Genomic DNA, 14,099 nt, shown 5'->3' on the forward strand with positions numbered 1-14,099 from the left:
ATGTCTCAGAAATATGATCAATTATCTGGTAAGGGGTGCTAACCACATTAAAGACCTGGGGTGGGACTCTAGTCCCGTTTAATTTCCTTGATGAACTACTAGGGACAAAAGTGAATACAAAAAGTTCATGAACTGCTTGAAAGAGTAACAGTAGTACAAAGTGCAAAAACAGGAGTGCAGGAAAGTGCAGAGAAATTAACTGAGATGCGAACAATCTTCAAAAGCGTCACGTCTCCCGATGCGGAGCGAGCTTTGGCCCAGGAATGCTGTTTTGGTAACTGGGCAGCAGACATGTGGAGTGCATATACTCAGTATATTTCCTTTTTTTTCCTGCAGATCAAGATGAGTAACTTTGTCTAGCTGAGACTTACACTGAAGACTGGTCCCAGACCTGGCAGGGAAATAAAGTGACAGTTACAGGTTGCACCTATTTTTCTCACATATGCACAGCTGCCAGCAGCAGTACATCACCTAACTACTGCTGGTACTGCTGAGCGAGTGCTGTATGCTTGCTTCTAGGTGGTATAATTCTGACAAAGGCAAGTACTGTCAGCATCGCTCTGAACACAGCAGGCTCCCACGCTCCTTTTTCCAGACATTGTCCCCCTTCAAGTCCTCAATAACTTGGACTTCTGTTGGCAAAGTTTGCTTTCAGATCTGGAGGACTTTAGCCTGTTCCAGATTCAAGCTGCTTTTGCAGTTACAAAACTAGCACGAGGGAAGGTGATCAAAGGGCCAGTGAGTTACATCATATGTGCTCTGTTTTACTAGAAGTTGAGGTGGGGGTGAGATTTGATTTGCTCTTGTACTTTACAGTACCGTCAGCTCTTCTGCAGTACATGCCTTTTCCTGAGAACCAAAAAGTCTCCGGGCTCCTGACTTACCTTATTGACTTGAGCAAGAGGAGTTCTGGCACCACTCACAGGCATTCGTCCTCGGCTGCTCTCTTCGAACAGTCTTCCAGGGGACCTTTCTCTGCGGGTGCTCAGAAGCCGGCCTGGAGATTTCTCCCTCTCCAGTGGTCGCCCAGGTGACTTGTCCCTCCGCAGCTCTGTCCTTCCCTCGCGGTACCGATGTGGTGTGCTTGGTTCTCGAGGGTGGCTTGGACCTTCCGGTGGTCCTGGGCTTGATGCTACCCGCTTGGTTATGTGCTCGTTGTATGTGGGCGGACCTCTCTTGTTAGGGCTACTGTCATTCAAAAATAATGGACGCGAACAGCTGAGCGACAAAAACCTCACGTTACATTTTCTTTTAGCAAAAATGTAACTCTCCCCAAACACCCAGCAGTGTTTAGGTGAAAAAGCATCAGACCTCCCTGAGCCAAGATGAAAAGTGCAAAGATATTTTGATAGCTGCGTATCCATTACATTAGCAACACCAGTAAAGTGCCTCACAATGAATTGCTAACATAAGTCATGTCTATGTATCTGGCCACAAAAGTACACATTTTCATATACTTAAGCAGTATACTTTTCCACATAAAAGTACACTAAAATTTGATATATGCCTTTTCACATACAAAATTTTCAGTAGCTCCAGGATGTTCAGGCCAGGTTAGGATGAGCTACAAGCCTCAATTTCTCAGTTCCCAATGCACAGTGGCACTGTCAATGCCAGTATGTATTCACCTGTCTGAAGCATCACTGTTCTGCTGAACAGAACAAGATCGTATCACAACTTCCCAACACTGTCTCCCTAAGGCATACACGTTACTTAAGAGGAAGGGGCTCTTGCTTTAGAGATGGTTACAGACAGTTGATGTTTAGTGTCATATCAATAGCATCTAAGTTCACCAAGCTTGGAAGTCATAAAAATAAACCAGGTAAAGATCACAAAGCATTTGTGAAGTAGGTTACCCACATACTCCTACAGAGTTAATGTTTCTTTGCCTTCTGGATTTTAAAACAACAGTGACTCTAGTCCTTGTTCCATTCCAGCATTACAGTAACTGGCTAACGCCAGCCTCTATCTCTAAGAATGGAACAGGGGCATCCCACAACATCGGGGGGGGAAAAAGCCATCCGGAGCAAAGTTCGCTTACGAGGTGCACAAGGACCATAACACACGGACTTCATCATACCTGCGTGTAGCAGAAGATCCTCTGTGGTGCTGCTCATTGTTGGTCTCCTTCACTAGATTGCCCTTACAGCAAATCACCCTTAATTTGTCTTGGTAGGAGGAGGCCAAGTAGATAGCCCCAGATGAAATTGCAGGCCCTAGATACCGCGGATTTGGTATCTCCAGGTGGGCTCGTGCAGGAGTTCTGGGTAGAATTGCAGCAAAAAAAGTCTTTACAATGAGAACACCGTACCTTTTCCGGGGAAGTACATGTATTCTTGCAGCACTTGCTGTTCAAAGTAATGAAAAGAGAACAACTTACCCTAGAGAAGCTCGTGCCTGAATCTCGATCACTTCAAGGGAATTGAAGTGGGTCACAAACAGATAGGGCTCCCTGTAGGCTGAAGGAGGATCACAGAGGGAGGAATAAAACAAAATAAAATTCTCTACTAAAAACTTCTTAAAAGCATCAGTGAGCACAACAAAGCCTCACAGCCCCTTGGGAAAACTAGGGGAATATATTTTCTGTAATAAGACATAGACACTATTACTAAATAGGGAGATGCAACCATACAGAACTGTTGCTTTGAAAGTATCTGTATCTCAAGAATTCTACTAACCAAAGCATCATGAAAACAGCATTACAAACAGACTATTAACTGAACAAAATCCCATTAGGTAGCGCAAAAGGCCCGAGGGAACCACACCGACATTATATATTCTTAACTATTTCAGAAACTTCCAAGCATCATTAAAAATTCCACTAGCCAGTTCAATCACTGTCAGGCTAGGAACATTAAGGAAATATAACTTCGGTTTAGTTTTCCTCAGATTGTTTATACTTCAGAAGATTTGCCATGTGGATTTATAATGATCTTAAATCATGGGAAAATCTCCATAGTTTCTGGGAGAATTGGAAGAGGAAATGAAAGTGCTGAGCAAAGAATAGCTGTCCCACAAGGATGCTTCCCAGTTCCAATAATTTCCATAATCCAAGTGAATGTCCCTCAACACTTACCAAAAGCTAAGGGCAAGCGATTCCATTTCAGGTCATCTGTCCTACTGCGTCTTCCATAGGAATCCACAAAGACACCAAACTCTGCCAAGAAAAGGAATGTCATGTCACGAGCATGCACCTGAATTTTATTCATTTATTTTTGAAGGGACAAAGGCAATTGACCCTGGGCTTTTTAGCAGGGACAGGGTGCTTACTATCCTGCAAATCCTAGAGTGCCGTGAATTACTCTAATCGACATTGAATTGGCTAGATATAGGAGTACTTTCGGTACCAAAAGCTACTGCAATTCTAGGTCTCTCTATACCAATTAAGGCAAGGTTATTATTTAATCTACAGACTATGAAACTCCTACTGTAACTCACACAAAATTACTGCTAGTGGGCTTTTGAAGGCTTCCTGTGCATTTTCATTACACTATCCTAGAGGGCCAACAAAGCAGCTATACGAATAAATAACACCCTCTTTTATTTCATCACAAGAAGATTAAAAAGTCTCATCTGTCTGTATGGAAACCAGACAAGAAAGCCAAAGTTTGAAAACCCCTTGACAGTTTATCAGGATAATCAAACACCTGGTTGCACTTAACATTGACTACAGTCCCTTCCCTTTAGGCACAGAAGCCTACGCCTGGCAGCGGATCCACAGACACAGAGAACTTTGAAGCCAAAAGCAAGCTGACGAAAAGCACCTCAGCAAGTGCTGTTTAAGTGCCAATGCCCTGTGCATCTTACTGTTTAAACCACCAGCCACAACTCTTCCAGGGCTTTCAGATTCACAATTTTCAACAAATATTCATCACCAGGTACTAGAAAGTCAGCTCTGTTCAGCTTTTCTTTAAAACAGTACTTAGGTACCTTCTGACAGGTCACGTACCAGAGAGCAGATGTAGTGCAACAACTGAACAACCATACAACACTAACCATGGAAACACAGTAGATACTCCTCCCTCTGCCCCGTTGGGTTCACTTGGATGATACTGACTGGAAAACTGTTGGTGGAAGCAGCAAACACAGCAGAGGCCAAAGTGTGGTCATTTTTATCCAGAAACTCTGCAAAGAGAATAAACAGCTTGATCAGCACCAACTTTTTTTTTCTAAACTGCTTTAGAGAAGCCCCACCAAAAGAATCTGTGGAGCCACTTGGTGTGCTTCTCAGGAAGTGTCTCCTACCCTCCAGCGTATACTGCTTCATCTCAATTTCATAGAACTTGTTGGTTCCAATGATGATGCTGTAAGTGGTCAAATGGATGCAGCTGCAGGGCTCAGAGGTTTCAATCTCCTGGAAAAAAGGAGGAAAGTATGAACCAATATTAGTTCCTTATAACAGTTTCCAGATTTTTCTTATTCTGGAAGGTTATATATTGCCACATTTATCTCTTAAAAAGGGAGAGACAGCAACCTCAAAGTCGCTAACGGTCTCTCAAAAGCATATGGAAAAGTACTCTTGCTAGAAGGAAAAGTTCAGTTTTGTTGGAAGTGATACTTGCTTGAATATAGACTTGCATATCAGCTCAGCTCCAGGTGCTAACCCTATTGAGAACCTCTAGAACCAGAAAGATACACTAGTCTGGAAGATATTCTTCTGCTCTGTAGCTCAGTTTTCTGGAGCAGTAGGCAGTGGCTCCCTACTTACCATAGGTCACAGCCATGCCAGGGACTGCATGTCTGAACAGTGTCTGGAGATGATACAAGACCAGGACTGAGCAGTTAGGGTTGAATGACAGACTTGCCCCTAGGAAGTCTGTCAGTCAAAACTGCCCCAGCTCCAGAGTAGCTGTGCTAGAACAATCACTTCCTAGCCTGGAAGTCACCAGGAATCAGGGCAGCTGCTAGAAGACAGACAGAAGATCCTAAGACAACTGCAGCAGGACTGACCCCAGTCAAGTCCCAAACTCTTATAACCCATGGAGCAAAAACTCTTGTCAGTAGGCATGTCCATCACTGTCATTCTCCCAACAGAGAGGATCTGCTTGCCAAAGTATCTCAGCTGTTAACACGTATGAAATTAGCTTGATGGCTCCTTAAGCAAAAGAAAGACAAACAAACACAGTCTTCCTTCCTTCTTTGCACAACATAACACAGGTATGTCGTCCACCAAGATTTGCATTGTGATTCAACAGCTCTGCAGGTTAGCCTGACACAACACACAGATCCCCAGATCTTCTGAAGACAAGATTCCATGCATAATTCCTAGTTTATCTGGGAATTTAGTTGGCAGAACAGAAGAGCATATTCTGGGCTTGCTGCCATCTTGTTAGGATCTAAATTCAGTTGTCTGGATTAGTGAAGATAAGGAAAACCTGCCTTGTGAAACACGCCTTTGCATGTTTTGCATGTAAGCCCTTGTCAAGGCACTTGTCACTGTGGTGGTGAATGGCAGCACTAGCAGAGGATGGTGACTACATCTTCAGTGTTTCCTGCCGGCTGCTGCTCCATTGTGAGCAAGAGTTGGTATCAGCGACAATACTCATAGATGTTCCAGGTTTGCTGGCATCCACATCGTTTGTGCCAAGATCTTCTCCATCAAACATGTCTTTACTTCCAAGGAGGCCAGCATCTGAATTACTGTGCTGATGCTGCTTCCTTACAGCAGTGCCGGTGCAGCACTCAGCAGGGATAAAAGCCTCAGTCAAGCCGTAAATTGAAACAGTGCCTTCAAAGTAAGCCGCCAAAGCTCACAGGGATATGTATTTTGACCTGAACATCCCTTAATTTGTGAATTGGAGAGGAGGTGAGTTTCTGGGTAGTGTTTAAACTCTCTGTTCTGAGGAGAGATCCCTAATATTTTGTTTGTTTTCTGGATGTGTACAAGCATCTGAAGTTTATTCATGACTGTTCGTTGGACTTGTCTTTGAGAGGAATAGTGGGTTAGATGCTCAGAGTATTATCTGCCTGCAGTTGGCTGTCTGAAGAAGAGTTGCCATACTTCTGTTTTTCATAGCCATGCATGACAGAATCATAGAATCATTTAGGTTGGAATGCCTGCAGTTGGCTGTCTGAAGAAGAGTTGCCATACTTCTGTTTTTCATAGCCATGCATGACAGAATCATAGAATCATTTAGGTTGGAAAAGACCTTTAAGATCATCCAAGTCCAACCGTTAACCTAACACTGCCAAGTCCACCACTAAACCATGTCTCTACATACCTCATACCATCCCATACTGCCTCATCTATATGTCTTTTAAATACCTCCAGGGATGGTGACTCAACCACTTCCCTGGGCAGCCTGTTCCAATGCCTGACAACACTTTCAGTGAAGATATTTTTCCTAATATCCAATCTAAACCTCTGGTGCAACTTGAGGCCATTTCCTCTTGTCCTGTCGCTACTCACTTGGGAGAAGAGACCAACACCCACCTCGCTACACCCTCCTTTCAGGTAGTTGTAGAGAGCGATGAGGTCTCCCCTCAGCCTACTCTTCGGCAGACTAAACAACCCCAGCTCCCTCAGACACTCCTCATCAGACTTGTGCTCCAGACCCCTCACCAGCTTCGTTGCCCTTCTCTGGACACGCTCCAGCACCTCCATGTCCTTCTTGTAGTGAGGGGCCCAAAACTGAACACAGGATTTGAGGTGCGGCCTCACCAGAGCCCAGTACAGTGGGACGATGACTTCCCTACTTCTGCTGGCCACGCTATTTCTGGCCACCTGGGCACACTGCTGGCTCATCTTCAGCCGGCTGTCGACCAACACCCCCAGGTCCTCTTCCACCGGGCAGCTTTCCAGCCACTCGTCCCCAAGCCTGTAGCAGTTCATGGGGTTGTTGTGACCCAAGTGCAGGACCCGGCACTTGGCCTTGTTGAACCTCATACACTTGGCCTTGGCCCATCCATCCAGCCTGTCCAGATCCCTCTGCAGAGCCTTCCCACCCTCCAGCAGATCAACACTCCCGCGCAAAGAATGAAGCAACACATGTGCCAGTACCGTGCAGTACCAGTGTTGCAGGTAGACAGGGTTACATAAAGAGGAGGTGTATACACAGCCACACGAGATCCACATATTACTGCCTTGTTTGCTGGTCAGGAGAAAGTACACATATATCAGGGCAAGTATAGGAAACAGCTGCCTATCCTGTGATGGAATCATACCAAATACCCTTTGATTTTCACTGGTACAGTAAACAAATTCGGATACCCATTGCTTCCTTAACTCCAAAGAAGAGAGAAGTCATTTGTTATGGGTTTCTCCAAAGACAGCAGAGGTGAGGGAACACTGCTGGATAATTAAGAAAGCCTTCTTTGGGTAAATAAGCAAGGGTATGATTACAGCTGAGTCCAGTATCTCAAAAAAATCACAGTTCTGTTCTGCATCTCTCCAAATATGCCAACTCTTATTAAAGGAAATTGCTGCCTACTCCAATTTTAGTCAGTGCACATTTATTATCATTTTAGTGGCAAACAAATGTTCTTATGCATGCAAAAAGGTTTTAGATGTTTGCTCCGAAGCAAAGTCTTAGTGCAATATATGAATTACCTTAGCTACTGAAGGGAATTACTAAGCTTACCTTTCTGATACAGAACTTGCTCAAGCTCTCATTGTATCGCAGAACAACCACTTTATTGGGCATGGCTGCACAGATACAAAGACCATTCTCAACCTGTAAGGCAGATTACAAGCATAGTTCAGGATGGTAATACAGAGTAAATTCTAATGCTGAGCATGTGAAACAGATCTGAGTACCTCTTGCCACAAAAAGAACTTTGCAGAGATAAGCAAGTACAATTTTAATAGGGTAGTTATTGTGAATTAGTGAAATAATGAAAAGCCCCTTCACATTCTCAAAAGAGAACGTGAATTTGAACTGCTTCTATGATTTCTTTTATACTTGAAAGAAGTTAATAAACAATTCAAAGGTTTTCCACAGAAAAATGTTTCATTAAAAGGGATAAGAAATTCATACAGATTAGATCTAAATTTTACCCCCTGAAACTGTTATCTTAAACATCACTTTGAAATGAACGATGTTCAGTTTGTTATCAAAATCGTCTGTAGAAGTAATTGTTAATGAGAATTTTTGCTGTGGCTGAATGTTCCATACTAAAACTGGGAATTAATGTAAATATCAAGAGTTATCAAGGGATGCAAACACCTAAGTAAATTTGCTAGCCTGGAAACTGTTACATGACATTCAAGAACAGACAGTGGACGGAATTCACTAATTATAAATCTCAAAATTGAAGCCAACTGCGAGGAGGCAGTTATACATACTGTGCTGTATTTCTTATTATGTAGCAGTTTAGGCTATACCATCATGTCATCCTGACTGAATTTATTCATATTAGTAGTCAATCCTCCATACTGTCTCCAGCTCAGCCTCTCTTCAGCCCCTATACTCTTCTTATTTGAAGAAAAAGATTTAAAACAAGAATATAGACCTTGGATTTGTTGCCAGGGAAATAAAGATGCCAATTTCATTAATATTAAACTCAGTGCAGTCTAAAGGGTGGTCTGGGGGCACGAGAGAGCTGTGTCCTACCTTGCCAGCAGCAAAAAGGTGACATCCTTTGACAGCCTCAAAGACATTTGGTGAGATATCAGGCTGGGCTGGGAGGTGAGACTGGGCTAAAGATTGCTTCACTTTCTTTACATCAACAAGACACAGGGCCCTTTCTTCTCCTGGGAACAAAAACGGTTACATTTCGTCAAGGGAAAACTCCCTATTCTGGACAAAAGTCTGTTCTGTTACCTAAGCAGCAGCTTATCATTACAGGCTGTTACTGTGGTAACAGTCACAATGTACGATGTAGAAGTCATTCCATATTATTCCTATCAAAAGTGAAACAGAAAACTTAGAAAAACCCAACCACACAACAGGCAGTAAATCCACTGGGAGAACAACCATTCTCTCCATGGATTATTAGTGTTGCTAAGGTCTAGTAGATCACAATAACAGTGGCCTCATTAGGACAATATTCAAAATTAGCCAGGAAGTTTTATTTTACCCTTCAGAACTCCTTAAAGTAAAAGATGCTTCAGCCTCTCTGTGCCAACAGAACCGGTAGTGGATTCCCAACAAATGCCCTAATAAACTGCATTATAGACCAAGCCCATTTCCTCTCAGAAGTCTAGCGACACAGTAATATAGCCTTCTAGTTTTGTGTGAGATTTTCTTTTTCCAATTGCTTTTTTCTCTACCACCCTGAAACAAATAAAGCATGGACACCTTAAATCTCTACAAGGGGAAAAATGCAGAACAAACAGAACAAGAGAGAGAATTTGTTTTTCATTCCCTACAAATGTCATATAGACACTTGATAATTTGGGCTTTCAGATGCAGATACGCCCTAATGTTCAGCATGCCTACATCAGTGTAGGAAGGATTATCTCTGCAAAACCACAGATGGAGAGATTAAAGCTGGTGTTCCTTTCATAAGGGAATCTTAAACAAACCATGAAAGAAGTCCCAATTTTGTTACATGCATTAGTGTTTAGAGCAAGAGAGGTTAAGAGTTGTTGGCCCTAGGCCACAGTGATCACATCATGGTCCTCAAATGGTTAACTATGTTAAAAAGAAAGGTTATGTAGTAATTAGGAAGAGATGTGCTCACTGATCAGCTCAACGCTTTTTAAATTGAACTTAAAATGATGATTAACCCCTAAGCTAGCAATGTTTTGTCTTGTCTCTGGTTCCTCCCTCCCTCAGCTATGGAAACTGAGAAATCATTTTTTCATAAAGGTTTAACAGAGCCTTCATTCAAATATTCATTTACAAGAAAACCTCAGACAATACTGTGTTAACCACAGTAATTGATTCCTGGCAATATACTGATTAAAAAAAAAAGAAAAAAGACTGTAATAAATCTAAAGGAAAGCCCGGCCCTTTGGCACCGCAGTCCTCCTAGCAGTACAAAGCAACTACTGTATATTTACTGCAGGACAAATGGTAATACGTAGGCCCCCTACCTGCTATCATGAGTAGCTTCTCCAGATCCTTGATGAGGTGAATTTGGAAGACAGCACCCATTCCTGGGATGTGCGTTAAGGAATTCTTCAGTACATTCAGAGCATAGAGACCTTCTTCTGCACCCACCAGTACCACCTACAGTGACAACAGGAAAAAAAAAAAAAGGCACTACATGAGGAGAACAAGGAATGCTCTAAGAGCAAACTTGGACGATACTGTTTACCAGTGAAGAGAAAAAACAAAACAACAAACAAGTCTATAGTTACACATATTGCTGTTAAGATACCATTTCCATGAATGAAATACCCAATACTCAGAAAAGCCCAACTGAACATTGTCATTACCTGGTCACTGAAGGGCATTGTGCAATTTATATCCAAACGGTCTTCACCTTCTAGCTTCAACAGAGAGTTTCCAAGCAATTTCTGCAAATGACAAAAAGATTTGTTTTTTTTTTTAATTGAGTTCATCTTCATTTCTTTCTCTATTAGTATTTTAACAATGTAAGGTCATCGTTTCGCACAGGCAAAAAGCTTGGCACAGATTTCTTTTTCTCATAAAGCTAGAAGTTGCAGGGATACCTCCTACAAAAAATTATTAAACTTTTATCTACCTGAAACACAGTCAGGCAAACCGATCCGAACTAACCTTAACTCAGACAGAACCTATTGTTGTCCCTATCCTTTCCATTCGCCCCAGTCTCCTGCAACAGAGCAGTGAAATTTTCCTAAGGGAAGGATTAAAAAAAACTCCCAAAAGTTGGTGGGAGCATGTATTTTTCTCAGAGACAAAAGGAATGCTAGCATGAGAAAAGAGATGATTTCCTGCTAGTCAGATAGTCCCTACCTCCAGAGCTAGCATTCTAATATGCAATGCCATAGAATCAAATCTCCCTTTATCAGAAAACAGAGAGTTATCAGTGCAACAGTGATGAAAAAGGCTATCCAAAACAAATCAATTTAACCTCTTACTCTTATCAGGAATAAAACTTAAACTAAAACACACACACACACACCTCCCCCCCAAGAAACAAAACAACCCTGACTCTGTAAGAATGGGAGAGGAGGGAGTTTTTTTCCTTGTTTCTTTCTTTCAAGGTTTGCTCATTCCATGTGGTACATTATGAGACTGGATTTAAACCATGTCCTAACTGCTCTTTCTTCCTTTTCTGTTTGCTGGAATTAGAGAGAGATAATTTTGGGATCCTCTTATACTACACTCCCCAAGTCTAAAGAAGGATATTGTAATATAAAGCATCAGTCTCACAGTGAACTGGTTCTGGTACTCATATTGTACATCATAAGGCAGAAGTAATAACTTACCTTCAGTTAAACCTCAGTATGTCAAATACCGAAAAAAATATTTTTCAAAACTCTGCTCCCTCCCAGAATATTTTATTATTAAATGAAACTTTTATACTCACAGCATCAGCCTCAGCTTTTTCTCTGGAAACTCTCCCACCTGCCACTATTGATTCCAGTGCTGTGACCCAGCGCTGTTTGTCAGGGAAGCTGGGTGCTAACAGGTAGAGTGTTCTACCAGGCCAGCAAGTGGTGTGTGGATGAGACTCCAATTTTAGGATATATGGCACATCTGAGATGTTATATAGATAGAATAAGACTTAGATTAGTTTTTGGAATATTGTCAGTGGACTTAAAATCAAACACCTTTCAGCCTTATTGGAGAGAAGTTGTATTTATCGTGACGTGTTACCATGGCAATTTATACATAGGTTTCTCCTTTACAGGTCCTGCACAGGCTAGCTACATAAAGCTAAATATTAGCTGGATGTATGCAATCCATGCATACAATGCTGTCTCTACTAAATAAAAATAATTTCTTGCCTTTTATTCAAAAGGGAAGGAAATACCATTGTGGAAAAAAAGTACAAAAACAGCCACTTGACTAAAGTTTTCTCTGTGCTGTTCAAGAAAAATCTGTAAAAATTGGTTATGGAAACCTTTGTTTTTAACAATCTGTATCCTTTAATGTTAAAGTCAAGACATACATAATCTTTCATCAGTTCTATTCAATACATACAAATCAAAACATCAACATTTTTTTCATAATAAGATACTGTATACACCCCACAGTATTTCTAAGTTAATGACTTTCTGGTTAGAGCACAATGGTGGCATGAATTATGACACTTCACACTTGATAGAGAGCATTGAGAAAAGAAATGTAAATAAACCGAGTGCTTTTAAGTATGTTACAAAACTCTTAAAATTTACTTCCATTATTCGCAGTTCAACTACCATGACAGAAGCAACCGCCTATGTGTATCTAAATCTAGATGACTGACCTATTCACCTAATTCAAATAGAAGTAACCTCAAAATTACACAGTTACAGAGTGAAAGTTAAAAGGAGAAAACTCTGGTCAGCCAAGCAGAATGCCCACTGATGGCAAGCCAGATGAAATCCATTTGACCTCACCTACATAAGATTCTCACCTGTCTTTGCTGTATTGGTAAGTTCAGTAGCTCCTACAGCTCCATGAACAGTTACATCACCATCAGGAAGGCAGAGCTCAAATTCCTCCAGAGGCCTCTGTCCAGCTGCAGGGAGAATGGGGAGACAGATCAAGAAAGAACGAACAAGTAAGCAGCAAGAAAATAACTGTGATAGCAAAATGAAGTGGATACACACTGGATGTTTCACAGCTGGATTATGATGACATACCAGCTAGTAAAACTGTTAAGGGTCTAGAAAAACAACAATGTTGCCTTATTACAGAAAATTTAGCTAAATCAACTATGGCCACAGCAAACAGTAATGATCTTTAAGCCTCTAAACTCACCAAACAATATCTGAAGATTAAAAAAAGTGTTCTTCCTAGAAAGGCTAATTTACCTTCTCTTGCTTCTGCATCATAAATGAGCACTTTCGTTCCCTCCAGGACAATATACTTCCTGTCCCAGCCCTGCTGCCCACGTTTATTATTCCTGAAGAAAATAAGCACAAAGCCGTGTTGGATTTTCTGCCTGGATTCTGAATAAAACAAGCATGCAACTCCCAGAAAGACAAATTTCAGTGGTAATAAGTAACTGTAATGGGCATGTTCCAATTATCACATTGTTAAGAGCCAGGATAATATAAGGAACTATTCCAAATGTTTCAGCACCTGATATGGCACCAAGATTCATGTTTATACCTTGGCACTTTCATCCATCCTTCAAGACGCAGACTGCTGCTTGGCTCCTTCAGCTGCAGACCGGGAGAATTCATTTTATCCCGGCAGAAAGCTTCAGAGAAGTGTGTGGCATACTCTGCTGGCAGTCCACAAGTAGCTGGCAAGCAAGTTGAGCATTTTGGGTGACACATCACCTGGCATTCTGACAAAAGGACAGAGAAAAACTTCTGTTAAATGACAAAAAAATCATGACACAGCTGCCTCAACTTCTAACGCACAAACCCCAGCTCTTCCAAGAATCTCCTTCTACTCTAAACCATCAGATGTTTTCTAATGTAGAATGTTTGCACCAACTAGTTTCAAAGTCTTCATACTCAGTCCCTTCCTCAGCTTTCACTGAAAATCTGTTCTAGATGGCTGATGCTTTTTCATTCTACCGTCCAGTTACATTTTGTTTATGCACACGCTCTGCTCTTACCAAGACATTTAGATGCTTGCCGTCCAAAGTGCACAGTATCCAAACACACCGCACATTTTGTTGCTCTCATATTTAGCCCCACGTTAAAACGATGTGGGATATTATGATGCATTCGTTCTTTCAGGCGTCGGCTATACTCTGGAAGGGACAAAATTTATTATCACGATGAAAACTGTGATAGGGATGAAAATTATAGTAGGTTTTGGCATTTTAAGGCCAAGGTAATAAAAAGTGACTACATATCTCTGTCAAAGCCCTGCTGAACATAGACACTATTTTCCTTTGCAATCTGCACATCTTAAGCTACATTACCTCCTCAGTAATTACCTTATACAGATGCACAGAATGTGCCACTTGAGAACAGACTGTAGAACTGAAATGGCTAATGTTTGGTATAGCAAGATTATGTCAATCAAACCAGCTAAATTTCAAGTCTGCGTTCAGTCGCAATTCTTACAATGTGCTAAACTAATCTCTCAATTTTGCTTAGAGTTAACAAACCCTTC

General features: G+C 41.6%; 1 protein-coding gene across 1 annotated transcript in view; it reads right to left on the reverse strand.

Annotated features, from left to right (window-relative positions):
• Positions 1–298: 298 nt before the first annotated feature.
• Positions 299–14,099, reverse strand: part of CIT (citron rho-interacting serine/threonine kinase) — a 73,761-nt gene continuing 59,960 nt past the window's right edge. Inside the window, exons 33-48 of the mRNA XM_059827950.1 lie at positions 13,594–13,731; positions 13,137–13,317; positions 12,836–12,927; positions 12,436–12,540; positions 11,404–11,573; positions 10,325–10,405; positions 9,980–10,115; positions 8,553–8,692; positions 7,581–7,673; positions 4,246–4,354; positions 3,997–4,125; positions 3,077–3,157; positions 2,381–2,459; positions 2,081–2,263; positions 885–1,188; positions 299–391 (exon numbers count right to left, since the gene is read on the reverse strand). Coding sequence (XP_059683933.1) covers positions 368–391; positions 885–1,188; positions 2,081–2,263; positions 2,381–2,459; positions 3,077–3,157; positions 3,997–4,125; positions 4,246–4,354; positions 7,581–7,673; positions 8,553–8,692; positions 9,980–10,115; positions 10,325–10,405; positions 11,404–11,573; positions 12,436–12,540; positions 12,836–12,927; positions 13,137–13,317; positions 13,594–13,731 — 2,045 coding nt within the window. The 3' untranslated portion in view covers positions 299–367. The remainder of the gene's footprint in view (positions 392–884; positions 1,189–2,080; positions 2,264–2,380; positions 2,460–3,076; positions 3,158–3,996; positions 4,126–4,245; positions 4,355–7,580; positions 7,674–8,552; positions 8,693–9,979; positions 10,116–10,324; positions 10,406–11,403; positions 11,574–12,435; positions 12,541–12,835; positions 12,928–13,136; positions 13,318–13,593; positions 13,732–14,099) is intronic.

Source organism: Gavia stellata, chromosome 21, assembly GCF_030936135.1.
Source record: "Gavia stellata isolate bGavSte3 chromosome 21, bGavSte3.hap2, whole genome shotgun sequence".
In the NCBI taxonomy this organism is placed as follows: domain Eukaryota; kingdom Metazoa; phylum Chordata; class Aves; order Gaviiformes; family Gaviidae; genus Gavia; species Gavia stellata.